This window comes from Eptatretus burgeri, chromosome 7, assembly GCF_056783735.1.
Source record: "Eptatretus burgeri isolate ZD-2024b chromosome 7, Ebu_testis_v1, whole genome shotgun sequence".
Classification (NCBI taxonomy): domain Eukaryota; kingdom Metazoa; phylum Chordata; class Myxini; order Myxiniformes; family Myxinidae; genus Eptatretus; species Eptatretus burgeri.
Window position 1 is genome coordinate 91,968,504 of NC_140967.1, and position 25,074 is coordinate 91,993,577.

General features: G+C 48.8%; 1 protein-coding gene across 1 annotated transcript in view; it reads left to right on the forward strand.

Annotated features, from left to right (window-relative positions):
• The first annotated feature begins 7,695 nt into the window (after positions 1 to 7,695).
• LOC147023793 (sharpin-like) overlaps positions 7,696 to 25,074 on the forward strand; it is a 74,121-nt gene continuing 56,742 nt past the window's right edge. Inside the window, exons 1-3 of the mRNA XM_085889595.1 lie at positions 7,696 to 7,797; positions 9,163 to 9,280; positions 9,617 to 9,665. Coding sequence (XP_085745721.1) covers positions 9,662 to 9,665 — 4 coding nt within the window. The 5' untranslated portion in view covers positions 7,696 to 7,797; positions 9,163 to 9,280; positions 9,617 to 9,661. The remainder of the gene's footprint in view (positions 7,798 to 9,162; positions 9,281 to 9,616; positions 9,666 to 25,074) is intronic.

A 25,074-nucleotide genomic window follows, 5' to 3' on the forward strand; every position in this document is an offset into this window, starting at 1 on the left:
GACCAACACACATCTCATAACCATCCCTATCAGTTCCAGTCGATGCATTGAAATCCCCCAAGACTGGAAGTGTATCTCGTCTGGGGCACTGAACAACCACAGACTCGAGCGTGGCGTAGAATGCATCCTTCACAGTGAGATCACTCGCCTCAGTCGGAGCATTAACAGAGACCAGAGAAATGACACCTAAGGAGTGACGAATCCTTAGTCTCATACGCTCGTTGACCGGTGTTACCTCAGTTATCATTGGAGTCAGCTTATTGGACACAGCTACAGCAACTCCTTGGGTATGGTAACCATCAGAGCGACCAGACCAATAGTAAGTGTAACCACCCACCATGATCTCACCTCAATCCGGTCTCCGAACCTCAGAGAGTGCTGCAATACCGATGTCCAAACGCTTGTGCTCAGATGATAACAGAGACAGGTGATCATCCTCTCTTAGGGATAGGACATTCCAGGCACCCACCCGAAGGGACCGCCTCAGGTTAACCCAAGGAGACCGCCGTCTGGTGGACGACACCTCAGCACCACTCCGACACACTCTCCCGCAATCTGACCCGGGAATGTTACCCTGTGGTTTCCCTCCTATCATGAAAGATTGGGGGTCCCGAAGGCTTTGCCCCAATCCCATCATCCGGTGAGCTGCCCTGCGAAGGGAAGCTGCACAGGAGGTACTCCCACGGAGTGGGTTTTCAGATTTCTTTGCGTTTTTGTGTTTTGCGGAATGAAGGGTTTTACGGTGGCCGGAGTGCAAATCCTGCCACCAACCTAATAAGAAGTATCCCAACTGCAGGAGGACGTCCGCAGACACAGTTGGGTAATAGATATAGATGGCTGTTGGTTCACAAGGAGCTCCTCCGCCCTTTGACAGGTTTTGTTTCTATCCTGCTGGGTGTCCATATCCAAACACCCTCCTCACCAAAAAACCTGGTGGAGGAGACGGTTTTGTCTCTGACAACCAGGTACCTGTCGCAAGTCACAGATTTAATCTGGCCTAACCTGGTTTATCCTGGACTTACATTTAGGGAAATAACTGTCTGTGGACCGAAATGTTTGTATGCATTCAGCGAATCGGATTCTGAAACAATATATATATATATATATATATATATATATATATATATATATATATATATATATATATATATATATATATATATATATATATATATATATATATATAGTTGCGTTTGAGGGGGGGGGTATGCATTCAAAGGGTAATTAGGATGTTTAATTAGGTATGCCATGCTGTTCGAGTTTACCAGGATCTCGATGTAATAAGTAGCAATTCAGTGGTGATAAGTTGTCTAGTAAATGTTCATTTCTTCAAGGGGGGAAATGATAATTGTCACGTAATTAGATAGGGACACGGGATAGGGTAAGTGTGTCTGCGTAAACCCCTTTTGGTATTCTCTGGAGACTGGCCGTGACGTCACAGGACAGTGCAGCGGATGGCTCCGCCCCGTGATCACGATTGGCAGAAGGCGACGGCGGTGGGCCAATAAACGGCTCTATTGGAAGTGACGAGGACAGGAGGATAAAAAGGTTCTGTTTGGGGGTCGAAAAGGAAGAGGAAGAAGATCGGGACAAAAAAGATCGTGTTTTTTTGGTGTGGAGGCTGTTGCGCGGAGAGCGTCGTCGTTGTTGTTGTGCTGATTCGATCGTGTTCTTCATCGTGTCTTGGAGCCTTGCTGAGCCTCGTGCCTCACCTTGGTTGGCTCTGGGGTTCTGCTGACTCGGAGTACGGGGTCGAACGGCGGGCAGACCTGCCTCCCTCTCCTGCTCGCAACTTGGCGCCAGAACTGGTTCCCTGGCGGCTGTGAGCGGACTTGGGCCAAGACCAAGAGGTCGACAGCACCACGGTTTCTCCTGCCCCCCTGACGAGAGCAAGGCCAGCTCGTCCGACGCCGATCCAGGGACAGTTGCGTCCACACCACGGTCCAGCCTGACCACCAGAAATAGCTACTGTGTGTGTGTGTGTGTGTGTGTGTGTGTGTGTGTGTGTGTGTGTGTGTGTGTGTGTGTGTGTGTGTGTGCTTGGCGCCTTAGAGGGTTTGAGATCTGTATATTCATTGGAATTGTCTGTGTTTTTCCCCACGCCCGATCCCACACCATCCCGTCGAATCGCCCCGGATCCCTCTTCTTGCCGAGTCTTGTTATTTCTGGTCAATAGTAAAAACAAATAAACATCATCGACTCAGTGAAAAGTGACTCGTGCCACCTTCCTCGTCCCATTTGCGTTAGAGCGATTAGAACCGCCATGTTTGGGTTATAAATAAATAAACCGCCTCCATCGTTTCGGCTCGTTGTACGTTGGCGGGACTGTTCAAGTCCCGTGGACGTCACAATATATATAATGTCAGACCATCCATCCATCCATCATTTCCTCTATAACTCCAAAACCATGAAACCTCGCAGCCCCAAACTTCGCTTGCATATCAAGGGATCTCCAAGGTCGTACATGAATGAAAATTGGTTGTTTGGGTTAATTGAAACACCCCTTTTAAAGATAATTTAAGGGGTGCTCATCAGAAAAATCTGATATAAGCCTTACCAAGATGGTGGCATGCCATCTTGATCAGCCCTCTATCTGCTCACAAGAGTCTTTTGCCTGCTCAACAACAACATTCTTTTTGCCTGCTCAGCAATATCTTGGTTTGGAACAGACCGCAATGATTTCTTAACGATAAAGTTTTTTTTTCACTTTCTTCACTCATATTATTGAATGCCTCTTCATCACAGCTACGAATCCTGGGTACATTGCAATGCTTAGAAATGCCCGGAGACACCATGTTCTTGGCCTTCTTCCATTTCCGCACATGCCATAACTCGAGAATTTCTTAAACTAAGCTGAATTACGAAATTTATGCTCCAGAATTTAAATTAGCAGCAGTTCTGACTGTTGAAAAGGTGTTCATTGGTCCAATTGGGACATATTTGACATTTTGGCATCTCCAGGAGGTGTGTTTAATATGACGGGTATGCGATGCTCATCGCTTGCCAAGCCGGCCGTTCTGAATCAACCATTTCATTGGAGCGCTTGCTTGAGTGCTTAAGCCACTTGGCAAGCGCTCTCCATGCTGTCTGGTTGTTTGTTTCGGTCAAACTACCCAAGCTTTCAATCTAACATCGATTAGACATACGTTTCTGCTTTTGTTGGGCTCCCACGGTGCCGTACCGTGCAGTGCAGTGGGTGCCTCGGGAGGTGCCTCATCTGCTGAAAATGTGCAATTTTATTTTTACAGGGCATCAATTTGTTTAACATGTTTTTGTGCGATTTGCTTTTATAATCCACCCATCACTTCAGCATCAATACATATACAAAAAACAAGGTCAATCCGACCTCTTGTTCTCCATGTTTGTTCTTCCTGTGAATGCAAAGAGTATCGACCCACATTTTGTGCTCTGTGCCTTGATATATTTTAAAATTGAATTTCCCTAAATTTCCAACTTGAATTCCTCTTTCAAAGAATGCTGTTTAAAAAGTAAATATTTGTGTTTGTCATTTCTATGTAATTTGCACGTGTGGAAATGAATGTAAACTGGATGTACCCCTTCCTCCCTCCTTTCCTCCTCCTCACTCCCTCCCCCTGCTTCCTCTCTCTCTCCCTCCCCTCCCTCCTCTCTCTCTCTCTCCCCTCTCCTCCCTCCCCTCTCCCTCCGCTCCCCTCCCTCCTCTCTCTCTCCCCCTACTCTCTCTCTCCCCCTCCCTCCTCTCTCCCCCTCCCTCCTCTCTCCCCCTCCCTCCTATCTCCCCTCCCTCCTCTCTCACCCCTCCCTCCTCACTCTCCCACCCCTTCTCCTCTCACTCTCCCCCCCCTCCCTCCTCTCTCACCCTCCCTCCTCTCACTCTCCCTCCTCTCTCTCCCTCCCCTCACTATTCTCTCTCTCCCTCCCCCTCCACCCCTCTCTCCTCTCTCTCTCTCCTAAGAAGTATCAGTAGTGCTCAAGTACCCTGGCCTGTTCAGCGATGGTGTTGGCACCTTTGCAGGGCTCACAGTGAGGATTCATGTTTCTGCAGATGCTCAGCCATTGTTCCATAAGTCTAGACCTGTGCCCCACATGATGTGATCAATGATCAAATGTAAGCTTGACCACCTGCAGAGTGAGGGCATCATCTCACCAGTGGAGTACTCCGACTGGGCAGCACCTATCGTTCCAATACTCAAAGCGGATGGAACAGTGTGCATTTGTGGGGACTACAAAACGACGATCAGCTGCTATTCAAAGCTGGATGGCTACCCTTTGCCCAAAGCAGAGGATCTGTTCACCACTCTCATGGGTGGCCAGACATTCACGAAGCTTGACTTGACCAATGCCTATGCTCAAATAGAACTGGATGATGATTCCAAGTCCTATACATGCATCAACACTCATCGAGGACTCTACATGTGCAACAGATGCCCATTTGGCATACACTCTGCTGCACCAATTTTCCAATGCAAGATGGAGACATGATTGAAAACTGTCCCAAAGACAGTCGTATTCCAGGACGACATACTAGTGACGAGCAAGTCACACCATCAACACCTCGTGAACCTAAACAAAGTCCTCAATCAGCTATCACAAGCTGGGTTACGCCAAAGGCGTGAGAAGCGTACCTTTATGGCACATGAAGTTGAATACCTGGGTCATCAAATCTCCTGACAAGGCATCTTGCCCTCTCCGAGCAAAGTTAAAGCGATTGCGAATGCAGCAATGCCACAAAACATTTCAAAACATTGTGCATTCCTGGGGATGTTGACCTACTTTGGTAATTTCCTGCCTCAACTTAGCACAACTGTGGAGCCTCTGCATCTTCTCCTCAGGAAAGGCGTTGTCTGGAAATGGGAAGCTTCACAAACAAGAGCGTTCAAAGCCGCTAAAACCATGCTGTCCTCCTCACCATTACATGTCCATTATGACCCATCCAAGGAACTTATTCTCAGTTATGATAGCTCTTTATCTGGCATTGGGTATGTGTTGTTGCAAACAAATGGAAGCAGTAATCTCCAGCCTGTTGCATTTGCATCACAAACCCTGTCTGACACTGAACGTCGCTATGCTCAAGTAGAATGAGAGGCGTTAGCGTCTGTCTGGGGCATCTTAAAGATGCACCAATATTTCTTTGGAAGAAATATAACCATTGAGACTGATCACAAACCCTCGTCAGGTCTCCTGGGAGAAACCAGAGCCATTCTGCTCGCATCAGGTCGTGTACAATGTTGAGTGTTGACCCTCGCCAGTTATGACTATTCATTGGTTTACTGCCCGGGTAAGGAAATGTACTGTGCTGATGTGCTCAGTCCCTTGCCGCTTCCCGCAACCATCCCAGAACCTCCACAAGCTGGCGATATCATTCATCTCATGGCAAACATCATTCACGATGAGGTGCCTGAAACCGCTAAGCAGATTGCTTGTGCTGCCAACAGCAATCCAGATTTGTCACAAATTAAACACTGTGTTCTGTCAGGTAATTGGGCATCACAACAGGAAGGGGCGAAGCCATACCTCATCCGGAAGGATGGGCTTTCTATTGATGCAGATTGCCTGCTTTGGGGTAGCCGAGTGATAATTCCGCCGAAACTCCGTTGGAAAATTATGAGTGAACTCCACAATGCTCATCCAGGCATAGTCACCATGAAGGTTTTTGCCTGAGCCCATGTTTGGTGGCCTGGTTTGGACAATGACATTGAGTCCAGTGTACGCCATTGTTACACTTGTCAAGCCCATGCCAAGACACCGCCATAGTCTCCATTGGCATGTGGTCATGGCCATCAAAACCATGGTCCAGCCTACACATCGACCATGCTGGTCCATTCCAAGGGAAGCTTTTCCTTATTGTAGTTGATGCCCACTGCAAATGATTGAAGCTCTTGTGGTGCCATCCTCATCCTCTGCTATAACAATTGAAGCTCTACGTACCACGTTCACACAACATGGTATTCCAAACTCCATTGTATCAGATAATGAATCGTCGTTTACGAGTTCAGAGTATCAGAACTTTTGTAAAATGAATGGCATTAACCACTATACATCTGTCACCTACAAATCTGCCAGTAATGGTCAAGCCAAACGTGCTGTTCAGATCATCAACAATGGTCTAAGCCGTGTCAAGGAAAGCTCCATTCAATCTCGTCTAGCTCGTGTGTTGCTCAACGACCGCACCAGACCACATCAAAGCACCGGTCGCTCACCTGCCAAGCTTCTGATGGGCCATGAATCAATAACACGGTTATCATTAGGTGCACCAGGACGTAACGGTAGAGATCGAGAATAACAAGTATCAACAGAAACAAATCATAACCAAACATCTGTAAATCCCAACTTCCAGATCAATGATCCTGTATACGTGTTGAACTCCAGATGTGGAACCAAGTGGTTATCTGGCATCATTATCGATAACATTGGTGAAATGATGTTTCTTGTCAAGTCTTATGGTGGTAGATGCATGTGTAAACATGTTGACCAACTCAGGTTACGTCATGGGGAGCCAAATATTGAACCGGCTCAAGTGCCTTTGTCACCCACTCCTGTATTGACACCACCTGTGTTTGAACCTGAGGTGTTTCCTCATGAAAGCTTTTCACCCATTAATGTACCTGAACTCCTTCCCGACCCTGTACCCCTTATTGAGAAGCCCACAGCCTTCACAAGCGAGGACAGCCCTCCACTCGCACTTAGATTAGTAGATCAGCTTGTGCCTGTAAGCTTCCTGAGCGTCTTGATTTGTAACTAATTAATAATTAAAAAATAAGGGGGGGGTAGGGGAGACATGCGATGTATCAGTACTTTCTGATGATGTATTCATTCATATCATGGGTCCACCGGGGTGTGGTTGAGCAGAGTCACGTGACCCGCCCATGTCATTTAACCCTCACAGCTGATTGGTCAATGAACACATCCCATTTCCTTTTTCAACACCAGTGGGAGGTTTCGTTTGAAATCCACGACGTTCCGCTGTGCTCATGGGTTGTGCCATTTCCTATTAATGAAGGGGGTGTTCCGTAATCGTACAATAAATTGTCGTGTGAATTTGCTGAACAATATCGATATGTATCAACGTGATGAGGAATTATACAAACATTATTATGATGTCCAAATTATTTTATGCGTTTGTATACGGTAAATGTTTTTATTTCACTTGCTTTCTCCAGCCCTCACTAACCTCACCCCCCGAGTTTGGTAATAATCCTGTCCAGGGAAACATTGTTTCATGGATTAATTCCGTGATCGTGCTCTTTTTTTCATGAAGATGGATTGACCGAGCATTCCGTTGTATTTATCAGCACTCACAAGTTGTTACACGTTTTGTCGACAAAGTTGGACCCCACCTTCGGGGTCGTGTGGGGGAAATGCCCTGAACTGTTCAAACTTCCCCACGCACCCCTCACAAATCCTCTCCCCCACTCAGTTGTTCCTCTCCCTCGCACGGGTCTGCCGCCAAGCTCGCCCCCTTCAAACTATAAATCATGGGTGTGTCCAGTTTCCTAGCAGCTTGCTATTGCTTGCCAAGCCAGCCGTTCCGTATCAACCGCTTTGCAAGCGGAACAAGCGATGAACCCAGATGCTCCGTCACGTTCAGACCCGATGACTATCTCTCGTTATAAATTCCTCTTGTCTTTATCTCTTCCTCGTTGTGTAGCTGGTCTTCTCTTGTCTCCCAAGGATGGAAGTCCAAAAAGAAAGATAAAATAAAACAACAACAACAAAAAAAAAAACAGGAAGTACGACGCTATGGTTCCTATTGTTTGTTGTCCAGTAGTTTGATGGATGTCTGGGTTGACTCATTGTGCCACCTCCACTTGGTATCACGTGCGTTTTTATCGGTGCATCTGCAACGAGGGTTACCGACTTGATGGGCCTCGAGTTGCCGCTGCTCACCTGTTCAGACTCTTTCTCACCTGTGTTTCATGCTTTTCTCATTCATCGTGTTTAAATTAATTTAGTTTTATTTTGTTCTCCTGTTCGCTTTTTACGTTGTTGTTACCTCCCCCAAATTTTTTTTTTTCAACTAAACCGACGCGAATGAAAAGCTTCACAGATTATATATTTACCTCCGCCATTGAAGGGTGAAGGAGGTTATGTTTTCATCCCTTTCTGTGTTTGGCTGTGTACAGGATATCTCAAAAAGTTGTGGACGGATCCGGATGAAATTTTGTGGACAGCTTGGGTGTGTGACAAGGACTAATTGATTCGATTTTGGTGAAGATCCGAATCCGGATCTGGATGCGAGAATTATTTAATTCTTAAAGTGATTATTCACCATTGAGAGATATGGCTGAAAACGATATATATATATATATATATATATATATATATATATATATATATATATATATATATATATATATATATATATATATATCAGGATATCTCAAAAATGTAATGGGCCCCGATATGCTCTTGTGGATAAGGCATTGCGTGGCAGAGGTATGTGCTCTACCGAATGCCCTTCTCGTTTTTTAAGCTATGCTGCAGGTCAACAGATCTCTTCTCCAATCCCCAACCCCCTCCTGCTCTCCCCTCCTGCTGAGACTTTCACCACATGGTATTTTATCTACACATGCACAATGTTGGTTACCTTAAATTAGTAATACATTCTGTTTGGTTCACTCAAACCACCCTGACTGTGCTTTATTGCCATTCTCGCACTCGTTCATGAGGTGTCAAGTACAAATTCTCTAAACGTTTGGGAACAGTAAAAAATGCTTGGCATATGCCAGTACAGGTGATACACAGCACCATATATTGTGGGGGGGCAAGAATCCGAGCAAGTTACTTCTGGTTTTTCTAATTCCTTTCCGTTGTGCTCAGCGGTATGTTTACACCAGGTAAACGCTGAACACGCCACAAGTATTTTTTTTTTGTGCTTTAGTGACATGAAAAATCCTGTTTGGCAGAGGAATTGTGTGGAAATGAATTCCCTGAGTGGCGTCATTTTAACAAAACGACGGCAGTTCGATATGCCAAAATAGTACTGCAATACATCTATAATGCTACACACCCACACTGAATGTGTAAGCAGGCTAAGGAAGGTATGGAGGAAAAAAAATAATAATAAAAGGAGCAGAGGTGGGTCGTAACATCATAGCTTACTCTTCCATGAAGCCTCCCTCCTGTAAATAAATAAACAAATATAAATGGTACCTGACAATAAATGTTTTTGTTGCCTTGCAGGAAAAGTGAAACGTTATTGAATGCCCCTCCAAATCTGCTGCTAAACCGACTGATCAATGTTCTGGTGATTACTACATAAAGGATCCACGGGAGCACCTTTTGAACCTGGGCAGACGGAGTGAGTATCATGGCGAAGCATTTTCTGTTTGGTACCTTAAAGCAACGATAATGGCAACAAAGCAAATGTTGCTTTCTTGGTCAGTTTTCGGAGCCCTCTTGTACAGATGACATTGACAAGAGAACTACCGGTGTGTGATTGTACATATCATTGTTTGGCCACACTTTAGTGATGCTGATTAGCTGTTTTACATTTTAAAAGGTATTTTATTGTATGTGTTAGAATTTTTCTGTTAAAATGTGCTTGGTTAGTTTTACCTGTCACTCATCTACTAGTATAATATAAAGTTTGTGTTTTGATTTCCATTGTAATCTCTGTTCACTGTTCTTCTTACAGGACTCAAACATTTATATTTCACAAGTCAAGCAAGATAACTTAACAATGGGTGAGTAATAAAATGTTATTTAAGTTATTACTCCCGTGGTTCAGCTCAATACACTCGCCTCTCCACACGTCGTTGCAGAGATTGACGTTACAGATTTGCTGTGTTGGCATGATTTACACCAATCATAATACAAACATTTCTTCTCCACAAATTTATTTGTAATATTGGTGATGATATATTCATTTGAAATTTATTTGTGATATAAGAAGGTCCAAGGGGTCTAAGCTGTCTAATCTGTCTGAAGGGTGTAAGGGGTCTAAATGGTGTTTTGGGACTTTTGGGACTTTTTGGTCTCAGAGGTCTTTGGGTTATTTTTGTCTTCTGGGTCCTCAGGGTCCTAGAGGGTCTTCAGATGTTTAAGGGGTCTCAGCAGTCAAAAGGGACATTCCAATAGCACGTAAATTATAGTCAAACTGCTGGACAGACGGACAAATGGACGGAAGGAAGGACGGATGCACGCATGCCAAGACAGCTCTTTTATATGTATGTGTGTGTGTATATATATCTCTTATAATACCAAGCTTGCACACTAAAAACTCGGCTCGCGTCACACGATCCCTATGAAATTGCTGTGGCACTTAGCGGACATGCCGACAATGTTTGGGAAGTCTTGGCGTTCCATAGTACAACTTGCATTTTGCACAATGCGTATTTTTGTCATTCCCCGTGTACGGTCTGTCGTCTGCTACCAGCTATGTTGTACTGCTATCCCGTGCATGTGCACGGGTATCGCTAGTATATGTATGTATGTATGTATATATATATATATATATATATATATATATATATATATATATATATATATATATATATATATATATATATATATATATATATATATATATATATAGTTATGGATTTCAGAATCCGATCCGACAAATGCATACCAACATCGAGGTCCTCAGATAGTTATTTCCCCAAATGCATATCCAGGATAGATCCATCCCCATGTCTGGTGGAATTCTAAATGTGATGCATTGAGAGGGGTAAAGAATATATCCCCTCTCTTCTGGGAAGCTTTTTCTCTTGACACAGACACATTCATGCATGGTGTTTCTTTCACTGACGCCGACACCCTCCTTCCCCTGTTTCTTTCACGGACGCCGAAACCCGCCTTTTTCCATCGACGTTAGACACCCCGTCCAGCAGCTCAATGGTCACTGGCTGGCTTCTTGTCATATCGGGCTGAACAGTGAAGTGATAGCTGTTGACAATTTTATGAGCGCTTCACGTTTGTGCTTGGTAATTCTGACAAATGGCTGCTTTTTTGTTTGCTTGCCCAGCACCACAGACATGGCCTCATAAGCAGGAATAACCGCGGACTTGCGAGTTGTCACGGTAACGGTGCGCAAGTGGGGCGGGGTGAATTTGGGGGTAGTCTGTGCCCGCCCAGATGGGCCTCCTATACAAAAAAGGGGGAGGTCCATTCTTGGCGTGTGGGAATGAGATGGCCGCGCGCGCCATGCCAGTGAGATGGCCGCGCGCGCCGTGCCAGTGAGACGGTCGCGCGCGCCGTGCCAGTGAGGCGGTTGGCTGCTTCGTCGGTTCCAGTCAGACGGTTGCCCTTGGCGTACCTGTTTCTTGGGGGTGACGTCGACTGGCGTTCAAGGCTGTTGGTGAGTTGGTGCACAGCAAGGCTGGGTGCTGGCGATGGACAAGACATGGACACATATTTTCGGACGTTTTCACTTGACGGACGACTTCTCTTTGGTGAGCGAGATGATTCTTCTGGGATGATCTGCTGAATGATCTGCTGGGTACCCTTGTCTGTGTTTAGTTGCAAAGTAAGTCAATTCCCGATAAGCATCTGCTCCTGTCTCTTTCCTATCATTTTGATTGATTTTGCCTGATTAATGATTCATTTGCTTGCGATCATTTTGATTGATTTGGAATTTATTTATTTCTAGCTCACGAAAATAAAAAGTTCTTTTTATTCATATATTTTCTTATTAATAAATTATTTGTTGACATTCCAACCTGTTCGTGCTTGTCCTTTCCTTCCATTGATCCAGCATTGTCCAAACCGAGATATTCTGGGAGGTAATCACCACAGACGACCAATAATCGTCGGCACGCACCAGCAGTTAAAACGCTCGGCCACCCGAATAAAGATCTAATTAAGATAAGATTGGTGCTTTGCCGAGGGCGCGCTCCGCTTCCCGTTCAGGTAACTACATGACCTCTAGTTAAACGGCATAATTAGACGGTGGACACTGAAACTCGAGGTTAACTGGGTGGCATTTGTGGTTCATTGGCAACTCACCATACCACAACCTTAATTGTGAGCGGTGGCCCCAGGTCCGGCTCTTCCCAGGCCAACCGGGGATTAAACCCCCTGAGTAACAAACTGGTGTCTCGGTACCCGTGGCTGTAACTATATATATATATATATATATATATATATATATATATATATATATATATATATATATATTGTTGCGGATTTCGCGCCCGCCGGCGTGCTGACGGCCACGTAACTCGAATCGCGGCACGTCGCCCACCGGACGGACAATCCAGCCGTGACCCTCTCGGACTAACGCCGGGAACCAGTCACGGGTGGACCTTTCGGTCTCACCGCGATCGAGCCAATCAGCCCCCGCGTGGGATAGGGTTGCTCGCCGAATTCGACCTACCTAAGTACCCACGCGGAGGGTAGACCGGGCGATCGCACCTCGCCGCAGGTCGACTTCGGACACGGGCCACTTAAGCGACCCGTTCCGTACTATCAGAATAACCAAGCGGTGTTATCGTCGACCTCGACGGTTCGATTAATTATCGGGCGTATTCAGCCCACTACCAACCCTTTACGTGAAGCAAGATGAGGGTTCAATGGGGGAAAAGACGAAGCGAAGCGGGAGAACAGTTCAACAATAAAGCACATTTATTCGCGGCACACGGGAAGCACACAAATACAATTCCACCAAATGCACACAAAAAAAAGAAAACACAATTCCATTTACACAAAAAGCAAATATAAAAGTGAAAACACTGCAGAGCTAATACCGACTATCGAGCACACGGCAACACTTATACAATTCTACTTCACAGACGGCGCCGACAACACATACCCAAAACCAAGGAAAAGAAATCCCCCAAGAATGAGGCAGGCCTGAGGCCGAGACCGGGTCGCGCCTACCCGTCTGGTGATGAGACGCGGAGCGGCGATGGCGCCTCACTCCGCGGGCCTCGCGGACAGTGCCTGGCAGGGGGTGGGAACGGGGCCCCCTTGGTCGCACTATCTCAGCGCGGGGGGAAAACAGGAGGGGGTTGCTGATGCTCGGGGTATAGAGGATCTTTATTATCCCTGGTGTGCGTCTCCACCTCGGCCAGGTCGCGCTGCCGGCCTCCCTCGGGCGTGCAGCTCCTGGCACCGACGCGAGCACCCCCTCGTCTGCCTTCGCCGCTGCCGCCTCTCCGCCTCTGGACTCTCCACCCTGGACTCTTCTTTGGGCTCCCCTCGTTCGACTCTCTTCAGCTTCTCCAGCTACTGCAGGCTTCGGGCCCCAGACTTCCACACTCTTCTCTCTCCGTTCCGACTCCTTCTCGTTCTCTGACTGACGAACACCGTCCTTTTATCCCCCCGTCGCTTCGCCTTTGACCCCCTCCCTTTGACCTTTCACCTCGCTCCCCATTGGCCCGAGAAAAAGTGGGCGTGAAGGCTTTTTGATCCACAAATTTGCATATATCGATCGTTCTGGAGGCGGGGCCAAATCGCCCCTCGCTCACCGATTGGACGGCAAAAAGTGGGCGTGTGTCGTTTTTGATCCGTTTTTGAAGCACAAAATCCGTGATTTTGTACACGCTGTTCAACGTGCGCCCTGCACGAGTCCAACACCGGTACCCACAGCGGGGCAAGAACGGTGGCGATGCTACGGTTGCGAGGTGTGACGGGAAGGTCGTGGCGGTTGTGGTGAAGCGGCGTTGTGGTTGGCGGTTGATGTTGTGGTTGTGGTGGTAATCATGGCGGTTGGTCCAAAATAAAGATAGTAAAAGAAAAACGGCTATCCTGAAGAGTCGCAGCTCGCATAAATGACATGTATTCCCACTAGACAACGGGTTTGGGCCTAACTACACATGCACTTACCGAGATACCTCACCTAAGGGACCTGAATGGTGGTTTGCGAATTTGGTAACCACAACACTACCCCTTCCCTTTTTACAGACTCGTCCCGAGTCGTCAAATTTTCGTGTGCCATCATGTGTAGTTTTCCCCTAGTACATTTTACCTACGGATCCCTGAGTGCGACATTCATGGTATTCGTGTCCCCAAAATAAATAACCTGAGGGCTGCGTAACTATCTAAACAAACTCACTCACACGGACGACTTAAATAAAATTGCCGGCGCTAGACAGACATGCCGGGGGGCGCACTCATATTTACAGTACATCTTAACCTTAACTTACAAATTTTACACTAAACCATGGCCCAGGATCATTGAACTCTGCAAAAGAAAAGCAGTTAGCAGGGAGCCAGGCTGCCCGCATGCAGTCTCTGGCTCAAACAATGCAGGTGACAGGGAACGTGGCTGGCTGCTCACACGCAGTCCAAGGCCTTCCTTTTTGAACTGAACGCACTGAACCACAACGGTGCATGGGCCGCACAAACGTAGTCTCCGTGCCAGCTCAAGTGGCACACGCAATGAACACAACGAATGGATGCATGGACACAAACACGGTGCACGGGCCGCCACTGCAGGCCCGTGTTGTAGCTGCCAACAGGGCAGTTCTCGCAGCTTGCAAACTGTTGCCTTGCGGATCCTGGCGCACATGGAAATGAACAGGGGGGGGGGGGCAAAGCAAAATTGAACGGGGCTGGTGAACATGGGCAGTGGGCATGGCATGGCAAAGGTGAGCAGGCAAACACAGCCCGCAGAAGAAGGCCGCTGTAGGCAAACACAGCCGGCAGATGAACTGGCTGGCACAGGCCTTGCAGAAAAACAGCCAGCAGATGAACTGGCCGGCACAGGCCTTGCAGAAAAACAGCCAGCCGGCAGACGATCCAGCCGGCACAGGCCTTGCAGCACAGCAGCTGCAGATGAACTGGCCGGCACAGGCCTTGCAGCACACAGCTGCCGATGAAGTTGGCCGGCCTCCGCCTTGAAGCAAAACACGGCCAGCCGATGAAGTTGGCCAGCCTTTGCCGTTCAATGGAGGTTGGTGGAGGGAGTGCGGTGGTGCTGGCCACTTGGAAGGCGGGCTCGGACCTACCTACCAGTCTCCCTCCCACCTATCGCCTTTGCCTGTCACTGTACATACCCACTCCCTTAATTTGTCAAACCCCAATTTAGCCCCAACTTATTTTTTTATTGTTTTTATTTTTACTTCCCCACTATAAATCGTCCCCTAACCCCCTTTATCGTCCTTGTTCGGCTAACCTATTCTGTCACCAAGCCTACTCCCAACCCCTACGTTCCCTTCCCAGAGGGGAACAAGGGAGAGGTAACGTCCTGTGTCGAGGCCCAATTAAGCCTCAGAATGGCCTCCCCAGAGTTCGGCGATCTATAACCAAAGTGGGTCCAGCGGCCCACAACGACAGCGAGGGGATGGATGGTGCGGAGGGGTACACTTCCTAATCTACCCTATCCATTTAACTGCTAAACTACCCCGGGGCTTTCAACAAGCGCCTCTCGCTTAAACTATTGGTTCTAACAACCCAGATTCCCGTCGCCTGTGTTGGTGTCCTCACAATTTCGGGCCTCGCCCCCCAATTTTCTCTCCGTGCCCTCACACGGTCTCCTGGCTGGGACACGTGGCTCCCTTTGGCAGGCACGACCCTCTGCCGATTCTCCCGCTATGGCACCCCCGGGCACTACACTGCCTCCGAGCCTACCAGCTCCCTAACACCGGGAGTGCCCCCATGGCACCTCCCCTGACACGCACAGGTGGCACGCCGGCCTCCCGGGCCCCTTTCCGAGGGTCACCCGTGCCCACTACACTGCCCACGCGGCTAATGGCGGCCCGGGCCCCCGCACCAAGCAGGCGCACCCGTGCCCACTACTCTATCCCGGCCCCCCATGGGCCCATGGCCTACCGCGGCCGACTAGCCTGGTGCCCGGGGTACCCTCTCAGCGATACTCACCTTTCGCAGCCACGCTCCCAAGCCCGTCAACAGGGCTCCTGCACCCCTCCAAATGGGTTTCGAGCCTACATTCCCACCAACAGCAAAACGACCTCCATTTTTCAATTTGACTAACCCAGCTAACTCACTCTACACTGACCCCGGGGTCCCTTGGGCGGGAGTCACTCCTCCCCCCAATCACTCATCGCACCATGCATTCCCCATTCGCTCCATACACACAGACCCGCTGGCCTCACTCACTCACCATGTACTCACCTCACAACTCTCCAACTCTTCAACACACACACCACTGAACTCTGCCATCCTCCTAACTACATCCCCTAACTAACTCGTGCTCCCACGTCGTCCCTTAAACTAGTAGCACGTTCCTTTTAACCTACGTAGCTAAACTACGTCCCCTCTACACATCCACAAGTCTGTCACTGTCTCCAAAATAAATCATTTTATTTCCCCACCTAAATCTGGCTACAATCCCTCTAACTAATCCATTCCACGGACTCCATGAGGACTTACCCCTGCCCCATGAAGTCGGTCTAGCTAAGCTAACCCTTCCCCCTAACTAGTTTCCATCCTGTGCCCAGGGTAAGGGGGTCTTTCACCCCTTGCCCAGGAATCCTGTGCACCCGAAAGTGAGGCTTGCTGTTTTTTTTTTTTTTCTCCATGCGCAGCACCTGCGCGGCAACTCAGAGCTCGCGCACTTTGCACCTGCCCGTGACGTCATGCAGCTGCACGTGTTCCTCGTCCCTCCTTGGACGGTACCATCCGGCAGAGATACCCCTCCTGCCGGATTCCAACCACACGTGCAGCCATGACGTCACTGTGCGCATAAAAAAAAAACACAAGCCCCACGTCTCGAGGGGTTCCCCACGCGAACACATGTGCTTTGCCCGTTGGAGCTTCACACACACGATCGCGTGGAGAACCCGTCCGGTCCAAATCCATTTACCTGCCTAAACTTTGTCCGTCCGCGGGATCGGCAAATCCACCGCTGGCGTTTCTGGACCGGGACTTCACTCTCGCAAGCGAGCACGTGGTGGTCTCGTGCGTTGCACAGCACGAACCGCGTGCTCACTGCTGGGCGAACCCGGCACGGTCCCCGAAACAACTCCAGCCGCTACTCGGCTTTCTTTCTTCTCATGTCGCCTTCGTCGTCGCCATTCGACCCACGCACACCTGCGTGTAACGACGCACACAGTCCACTCCATCACATTCACACGGGGAGACGCGGCTGCGTGCTCCCGCATGCCAACCGACATCTCCCTTACATACCGCTCTCTCACACACACGGTCTCCCTTGCACACAGCGACCTTGCACACGGCCGTTCACTCACGCGTGCCTCACTCGCACACGTGGCTCCACGCACTCGCGGCCTTCCACTCACTCGTGCCTCACTCATACACCGTGCCTCACTCATACACGCGGGGGCACTCAACCGCTGTGCCTCATCCACACACCGTGCCTCACTCACACACGCGGCGACACTCATACACGGTGCCTCATCCACACACGCGGGGGCACTAACCCGCGGTGCCTCACTCACACTCCGTGCCTCACTCACACACGGCGTGCTGGGAAGCATGTACTCCGGCACCATCGCCACCACACCACTCACACACGGGGTCGCTTCCACACACGGGGACGCACTCACACCTTGCACCACACACACAGGGACAACCACACTGGGGATTTGTGTCCCCACAAGGGTCTCCGGGGCCTCTATACCCCCCAAGCTCTCCGTGCACCCGTCCACAGCACTCGTCCCCTCAACCTCGCAAAGCACGACCGAACTCACCTGGTCGTGACTCGCCTCAAGGGGGCATACTCCCTCCCCTCGTTCCTGGAGGAGGTCATCCAGCTGCTCGCACTGGGTCCCTGCACGGTCCGCGAGCTCACCCCCATTATCCTCCACTACCTCCGTGTGTGTGTGCGCGTCACTTACCCCGTCTTCATCCTGTTTATTGGTCTCTGCTTCTTTCTGGCGTCTTTCCCTTATCTTTATGTAGGTCAACCTTGCTTTCTCTTTAAGTCGCTCCCGTCCTTCCCTGTTTTTCACTCCTTGCTCTTTCACGATCTCCGCGTACCTCATCCTTGCTCTTCGTATTAATTGTTCTTTTCTCTCCCTCGCAATTACTGTCACCTCGTCTCTTGTCTCCCGAATTACTTTTTCCTTACCCGCCTCCACCGTGGGCCTGTCAGCCGTTGCACCCCCTTCCAGCTCATTCGTTCCGACACGTGGAGTCGCCATTCCGAGTTCCCTGCTAACGGCCTTCATGCCCGCCTGCAGGCATCGGCCCATGTTCTGCGTCTCACCCCGTAGTTCTTTCATTTCTTTTTTCATTTGCTGTGTATTCGCATCCATCGTCGTTTTCACTTCATTCATATTCGCATCCATCTTTTCGTTCATGCCTTTCATTTCCGCATTCATTTGTGCCAGCATGGTGAATAGCTGGGCCATGTCGGGTGCGCTTGAGTGAGCCATTTCGGCAGGGGTTGGGGAAGGGTCTTGGTGGAGAGGGGGGGGGAGGTGTCATACACCGCGGCCGCCGCCGCACCCACCTCGGGCCCTGGGTTCAGTTGGGCGAGTCCGTGTTCCTGCACAATCAACATTTCCTGCTCGGGGATTCCATCCTGGACCATGGACTCTACATTATTACACATATACATTTCTAATACCCCCGGCTCCCGCTCGCCTTGAGACGCCATCTTGCTTCTCGTGAAGGGTTAATTTGCTCGCTCGTAATTTGGAGGGAATCGGGGGTCGCTTCTCTCACCCCTGGACCGATTCCCGTGAATTTAGCCGGAGACAGGACAGCCCTTTTTCCTGTTCTCCGATTCCAGTGCCGCGAGGAGGGCGATGAATTTGTATCCCACTCCTGACACCAGTGTTGCGGTTTTCGCGCCCGCCGGCGTGCTGACGGCCACGTAACTCGAATCGCGGCACGTCGCCCACCGGACGGACAATCCAGTCGTGACCCTCTCGGACTAACGCCGGGAACCAGTCACGGGTGGACCTTTCGGTCTCACCGCGATCGAGCCAATCAGCCCCCGCGTGGGATAGGGTTGCTCGCCGGGTCGACCTACCTAAGTACCCACGCGGAGGGTAGACCGGGCGATCGCACCTCGCCGCAGGTCGACTTCGGACACGGGCCACTTAAGCGACCCGTTCCGTACTATCAGAATAACCGAGCGGTGTTATCGTCGACCTCGACGGTTCGATTAATTATCGGGCGTATTCAGCCCACTACCAACCCTTTACGTGAAGCAAGATGAGGGTTCAATGGGGGAAAAGACGAAGCGAAGCGGGAGAACAGTTCAACAATAAAGCACATTTATTCGCGGCACACGGGAAGCACACAAATACAATTCCACCAAATGCACACAAAAAAAAGAAAACACAATTCCATTTACACAAAAAGCAAATATAAAAGTGAAAACACTGCAGAGCTAATACCGACTACCGAGCACACGGCAACACTTATACAATTCTACTTCACAGACGGCGCCGACAACACATACCCAAAACCAAGGAAAAGAAATCCCCCAAGAATGAGGCAGGCCTGAGGCCGAGACCGGGTCGCGCCTACCCGTCTGGTGATGAGACGCGGAGCGGCGATGGCGCCTCACTCCGCGGGCCTCGCGGACAGTGCCTGGCAGGGGGTGGGAACGGGGCCCCCTTGGTCGCACTATCTCAGCGCGGGGGGAAAACAGGAGGGGGTTGCTGATGCTCGGGGTATAGAGGATCTTTATTATCCCTGGTGTGCGTCTCCACCTCGGCCAGGTCGCGCTGCCGGCCTCCCTCGGGCGTGCAGCTCCTGGCACCGACGCGAGCACCCCCTCGTCTGCCTTCGCTGCTGCCGCCTCTCCGCCTCTGGACTCTCCACCCTGGACTCTTCTTTGGGCTCCCCTCGTTCGACTCTCTTCAGCTTCTCCAGCTACTGCAGGCTTCGGGCCCCAGACTTCCACACTCTTCTCTCTCCGTTCCGACTCCTTCTCGTTCTCTGACTGACGAACACCGTCCTTTTATCCCCCCGTCGCTTCGCCTTTGACCCCCTCCCTTTGACCTTTCACCTCGCTCCCCATTGGCCCGAGAAAAAGTGGGCGTGAAGGCTTTTTGATCCACAAATTTGCATATATCGATCGTTCTGGAGGCGGGGCCAAATCGCCCCTCGCTCACCGATTGGACGGCAAAAAGTGGGCGTGTGTCGTTTTTGATCCGTTTTTGAAGCACAAAATCCGTGATTTTGTACACGCTGTTCAACGTGCGCCCTGCACGAGTCCAACACCGGTACCCACAGCGGGGCAAGAACGGTGGCGATGCTACGGTTGCGAGGTGTGACGGGAAGGTCGTGGCGGTTGTGGTGAAGCGGCGTTGTGGTTGGCGGTTGATGTTGTGGTTGTGGTGGTAATCATGGCGGTTGGTCCAAAATAAAGATAGTAAAAGAAAAACGGCTATCCTGAAGAGTCGCAGCTCGCATAAATGACATGTATTCCCACTAGACAACGGGTTTGGGCCTAACTACACATGTACTTACCGAGATACCTCACCTAAGGGACCTGAATGGTGGTTTGCGAATTTGGTAACCACAACACTATATTGTTACGGATTTTAGAATCCGGTCTGATGAATGCATCCACACATCCAGGTCTTCGGACAGTTATTTCCTTAAATGCATGTTCAGATTAGCCCCATCCCCATGTCTAATGGGATCTTCAATGTGATGCGTTGAGAAGGGTAATGGATAGATCCCCCCTCTCTTATGGGAAGCTTTTTTCTTTTCGACAGACATGTTCACACATATTTCTGTCACGAGCTCTGAAGACTGCCCTCATTTTTCCTCAGCAACATTATTTCGTGAGCTCCGACGCCCGCCTTTTTTTGAGAGAAAAGCGTGAGGAGAAAACGAAAGATGAGAGAAAAGCGTGAGGAGAAAAAAGCGAAAGGTGAGAGAAAAGCGTGAGGAGAAAAAAGCATGAGGAGAAAAAGCGAAAGAGGAAAAAGAAAAAGCAAAGGGCGAGAGAAGCGAGCAAGAAGCGGGTGTCTGACCAGCGCCAATGAGACAATTCGTCCTTTCCAGTGCTTTGGCAAGCAAGCATGTGATGCACGTGTGGGTGTGAGCAGCGCCGCCAACAAGTGAGGCACGGGTCGGTCATCAACAACACCAGGGTCTAAACCCGTGACGGACGATCCCGGTGCCCTCCAGACGTCGACTGGCATTCAAGGCTGCCCCGCGAAAGGGTGCACGGCAAAGCTGGGTTCCGGCGACGGACGTGACACGCATGCACGCATTTGAGGACGTTTTCGCTTCACGGATGACTTTCTGGTGAGCGAGACGATTCTTACCCCCCCCCCCCCCCGAATGATCTGTTGGGTACCCATGTCTGTGTTTAGCTGTGAGTAAGTCGACCCCCGATAATAAGCATCTGCTCTTTGTCTCTTTCCTGGCAGTTTGATTGATTTTGCTTTGAAATTCATTCTTATTTACCTCAGCAAATAAAATTCTTTTAATTTATTAATTTTATTATTAATAAATTATTTGTCGATTTCTAACCTGTCCGTGTTTGTCCTTTCCTTCCATTGGTCTAGCATTGTTCGAACCGAGATAGACTGGGAGGTAATTACCACAGATTTGATCAAAAATCATCGGCACGCATCAGCGGTTAAAACGCTCGGCCGCCTTAATGAAGATCTAATCGAGATAAGATTGGTGCTTTGCCGAGGGCGCGCTCCCCGCTCAGGTAACCACGTGAGTAGTAGATTGATGGGGTTTCTGAGGCACCCATGCAAATGAATGGGGAAAACTATGAATTGATCCCCGAAACAGGAGGCTAATTCCTCCCATACAAATGTATAGGGAGACCTCTCTGACTCGAGACCCATCAGGACAAAAAGAGAAGTATGATTTTCTGCCATGCAAATGTATAGGGAGAACTCTGACTCGAGACCCATCAGGCCAAAAAGAGAAGTATAATTTTCTGCCATACAAGCTCATGTTAAATTGAGACTCTCTCAGGGCCCAAAAAAAACCTCATACAAATTGATAGGGAAGCTTTCTTGCTCAAGGCTTATTTGGTCAAAAGAGGAGAATGATTTTCTCTCCCCCTCAGACTCTTACTCCACTCAAAATGTGAGCCAACGAATATTTGATCATGTTCTATTTGAGGTAATAAATTAATTTTCCTATTACATTCATCACCATCGAGTATGTTCACAAATATTATTTTAGAACTTAGTTCTTGGTCTAAATATCTTTGTTGAGCAGAGATAAAATGATAAACTTCTCTTAATGCTCTTGTTTGACCACCTCCTGAGCCACATATCATTTTGAGATTATAGAAAATTGTTTTTTCATTGTTTAATTGATAACCATCAAAGTTTTCAGTCCATTCAAGGATATTTATTTTTTTCTTTACATCCTCTAACTTATTTGTAATTAAATCTATCCGCTTATTTGTTTTATCTGCTTTTACCCTGGTTATTTCTTCAATAAGACTTATTTGATATTTCTCACATTCTTTATGTTTTCCATTTAAGTACCAAGGTTGATTGCATCTCCACTCTTTGGTTTGGTTATTGCTTGGTTCTATCATTTATAAGACGGTAGTAGTTCCTCAGCACTTATAGTTAAAACCATAAGGGAGACTATTAATTCCATTCTCTAAAATATATATTTTATCATCAAAAGCTCCTAATGCTTTCTTATTTATTTCTTCTGTATATAATTGATGTTTATAACTTCTTATTTTATTCATTTCTCTATACTCTTCCTTCTTTAAGATTAAACAGTTGTAATAATGTTTAAAGTTTATTGTTTCATTTCTTATTTTTTTCTTTATTCCCTTTAACTTCTTTTTACACCTTTCAATATTATTTTCAATATATGTAAAAGCATAAGCCTTTGATCTCAATCATATAAATTCACTCATAACCTTCCCACCCAATTCATCTCTAAACTTACCAATAACCTTTTCGTTATTTGATGAAAACAACACATCACAAGATTTATAATTACTTGAATCATATATATCAATATTATCAATCATATTGTGACGTCCACGGGACTTGAACAGTCCCGCCAACGTAGAATGAGCCGAAACGATGGAGGCGGTTTATTTTTATAACCCAAAGATGGCGGTTTTATTCGCTCTACCGCAAATGGGACGAGGAAGGTGGCACGAGTCGCTTTTCACTGAGTTAATAGTGTTTATTTCTCGAACCAGAAATAATAAGACTCGGCAAGAGGAGGGATCCGGGGCGATTCGACGGGATGGTGGTGTGGGTTCGGGCGTAGGGAAAACACAAACAATTCCAATGGATATACAAATCTCAAACCCTCTAAGGCTCCAGGTACACACACACACACACACACACACACACACACACACACACACACACACACACACACACACACACACACACACACACACACACACACACACACACACACACACACACAACGTAGCTGGTCCTGGTGGTCAGGCTGGCCCGTGGTGCGGACGCAACAGTCCCTGGATTGGCGCCGGATGAGCTGGCGTTGCGCTCGTCAGGGGCAGGAGACACCGTGGTACCGTCGACCTCCTGGTGTCGGCCCAAGTCCGCTCACAGCCGCTAGGGAACTAGTTCTGGCGCCAAGTTGCGAGCAGGAGAGGGAGGCAGGTCCGCCCGCCGTTCGACCCCGTACTCAGAGCCAGCAGAACCCCAGAGCCAACCGAGCTGAGGCACGAAGCACAGCAGGGCCTCGAGACATGATGAAAACCAGGATCGAATCAGCGCAACAACACAGCACGCTCCCAGCACAACAACCTCCACCAGAACGGTTTTTCTGTCCCGATCTTCTTCCTCTTCGCCTTTTCCCCGAACAGAGCCTTTTTATCCTCCAGTCCTCGTCACTTCCAATCGAGCCGTTTATTGGCCCTCCGCCGTCGCCTTCCGCCAATCGTGATCACGGGGCGGAGCCATCCGCAGCACTGTCCTGTGACGTCACGGCAAGCCTCCAGGGAATACTAAAAGGGGTTTACGCAGACACACTTACCCTATCCCGTATCCCTATCTAATTACGTGACAATTATCATTTCCCCCTTAAAGAAATGGACATTTACTAGACAACTTATCATCACTGAATTGCTACTTATTACATCGAGATCCTGGTAAACTCGAACAGCATGGCATACCTAATTAAACATCCTAATTACCCTTTGAATGCATACCCCCCTCAAACATAACACTGCCCCCTCCTCTGGTACCGCAGCTCCTGCAAGGTATATCACAGGCGCTACCGTACCAGCCTTAACACTTACTGACTCACACCTAATTAACCTAACGAAATAAAGTAGGAGGGGCAATGGGCAGCGAGCCGCAGCTAACTTACCTATCCTGCTTAATGTACTACCCCCTTATGGCCTTATCTTCACCTAAACAATCATTCATTTTTTATTTTTTTTTATTTTATCACATGAGAGCACTGAGCGAAGTTGCACTCCATCCTCTGGATCATCGCTCTTGTCCAACACTCTTTCAGTGATCTGGGGAGGGGAAACAAAAGGTTCTACAAAAACACAACACTTATACTTTACATTCCTACTCTAAGCCTTAACGACACTATTCACGGAATATTTACACTTGACCGCATCCCCCAGTGGATGCTAATAGACCCAGCGTTACCTGGGGAGCCAATTTTCAAATTTGCATGCCCTTGCTGCACATGTCAAGTTGTGCGGGATCGAGTGGGACTCGCACATCTTCACAACACTCACACCATGCTCATCATCACATTTCTAGGTCATGGTCCCCATTTTAATGATGCAGGCTGAACCCCGTCATGGCCGTGGGGTGGGTTACCACAAGATGATGGGGGCATCTCAGGTGCAACCATGCCCACAGGTAAGCTTTAGTCCAACCCGGACGTTTCTCCGCCCCGCTCCCTTTGAATCCCACCCCCCTGGTAGCCATCAGCTCTAACCCCGTACAACACACTGGAAGGGGTCTCACTAGCTCCTCTGGCCTTCCTGGGTCGCCAAGGTCCTACCCGCCTTGGTCGCCCAACCAGACCCTCTCCCAGTTGCCTCCAGACACTGTCACCATTAGCCACCAGGGGTGAATCTCCTTGAAGGGGGTCGCAATTCCCGCTCACCGTGAGCCTCAGCAATCCCTGTGGACAAGCACATCATCCCCACCCACAAAACCCACATGACTCCCCCACCCCATCGGCCTTACATGTGACACCTGCATTTCTAACACTTCACCGACCATGACCTTCCCTGTTACCACACCATGTCCAATAAAAAATCAATGTGTGCACCAGACATTTTACTTCTTAACTTGAAACAACTCA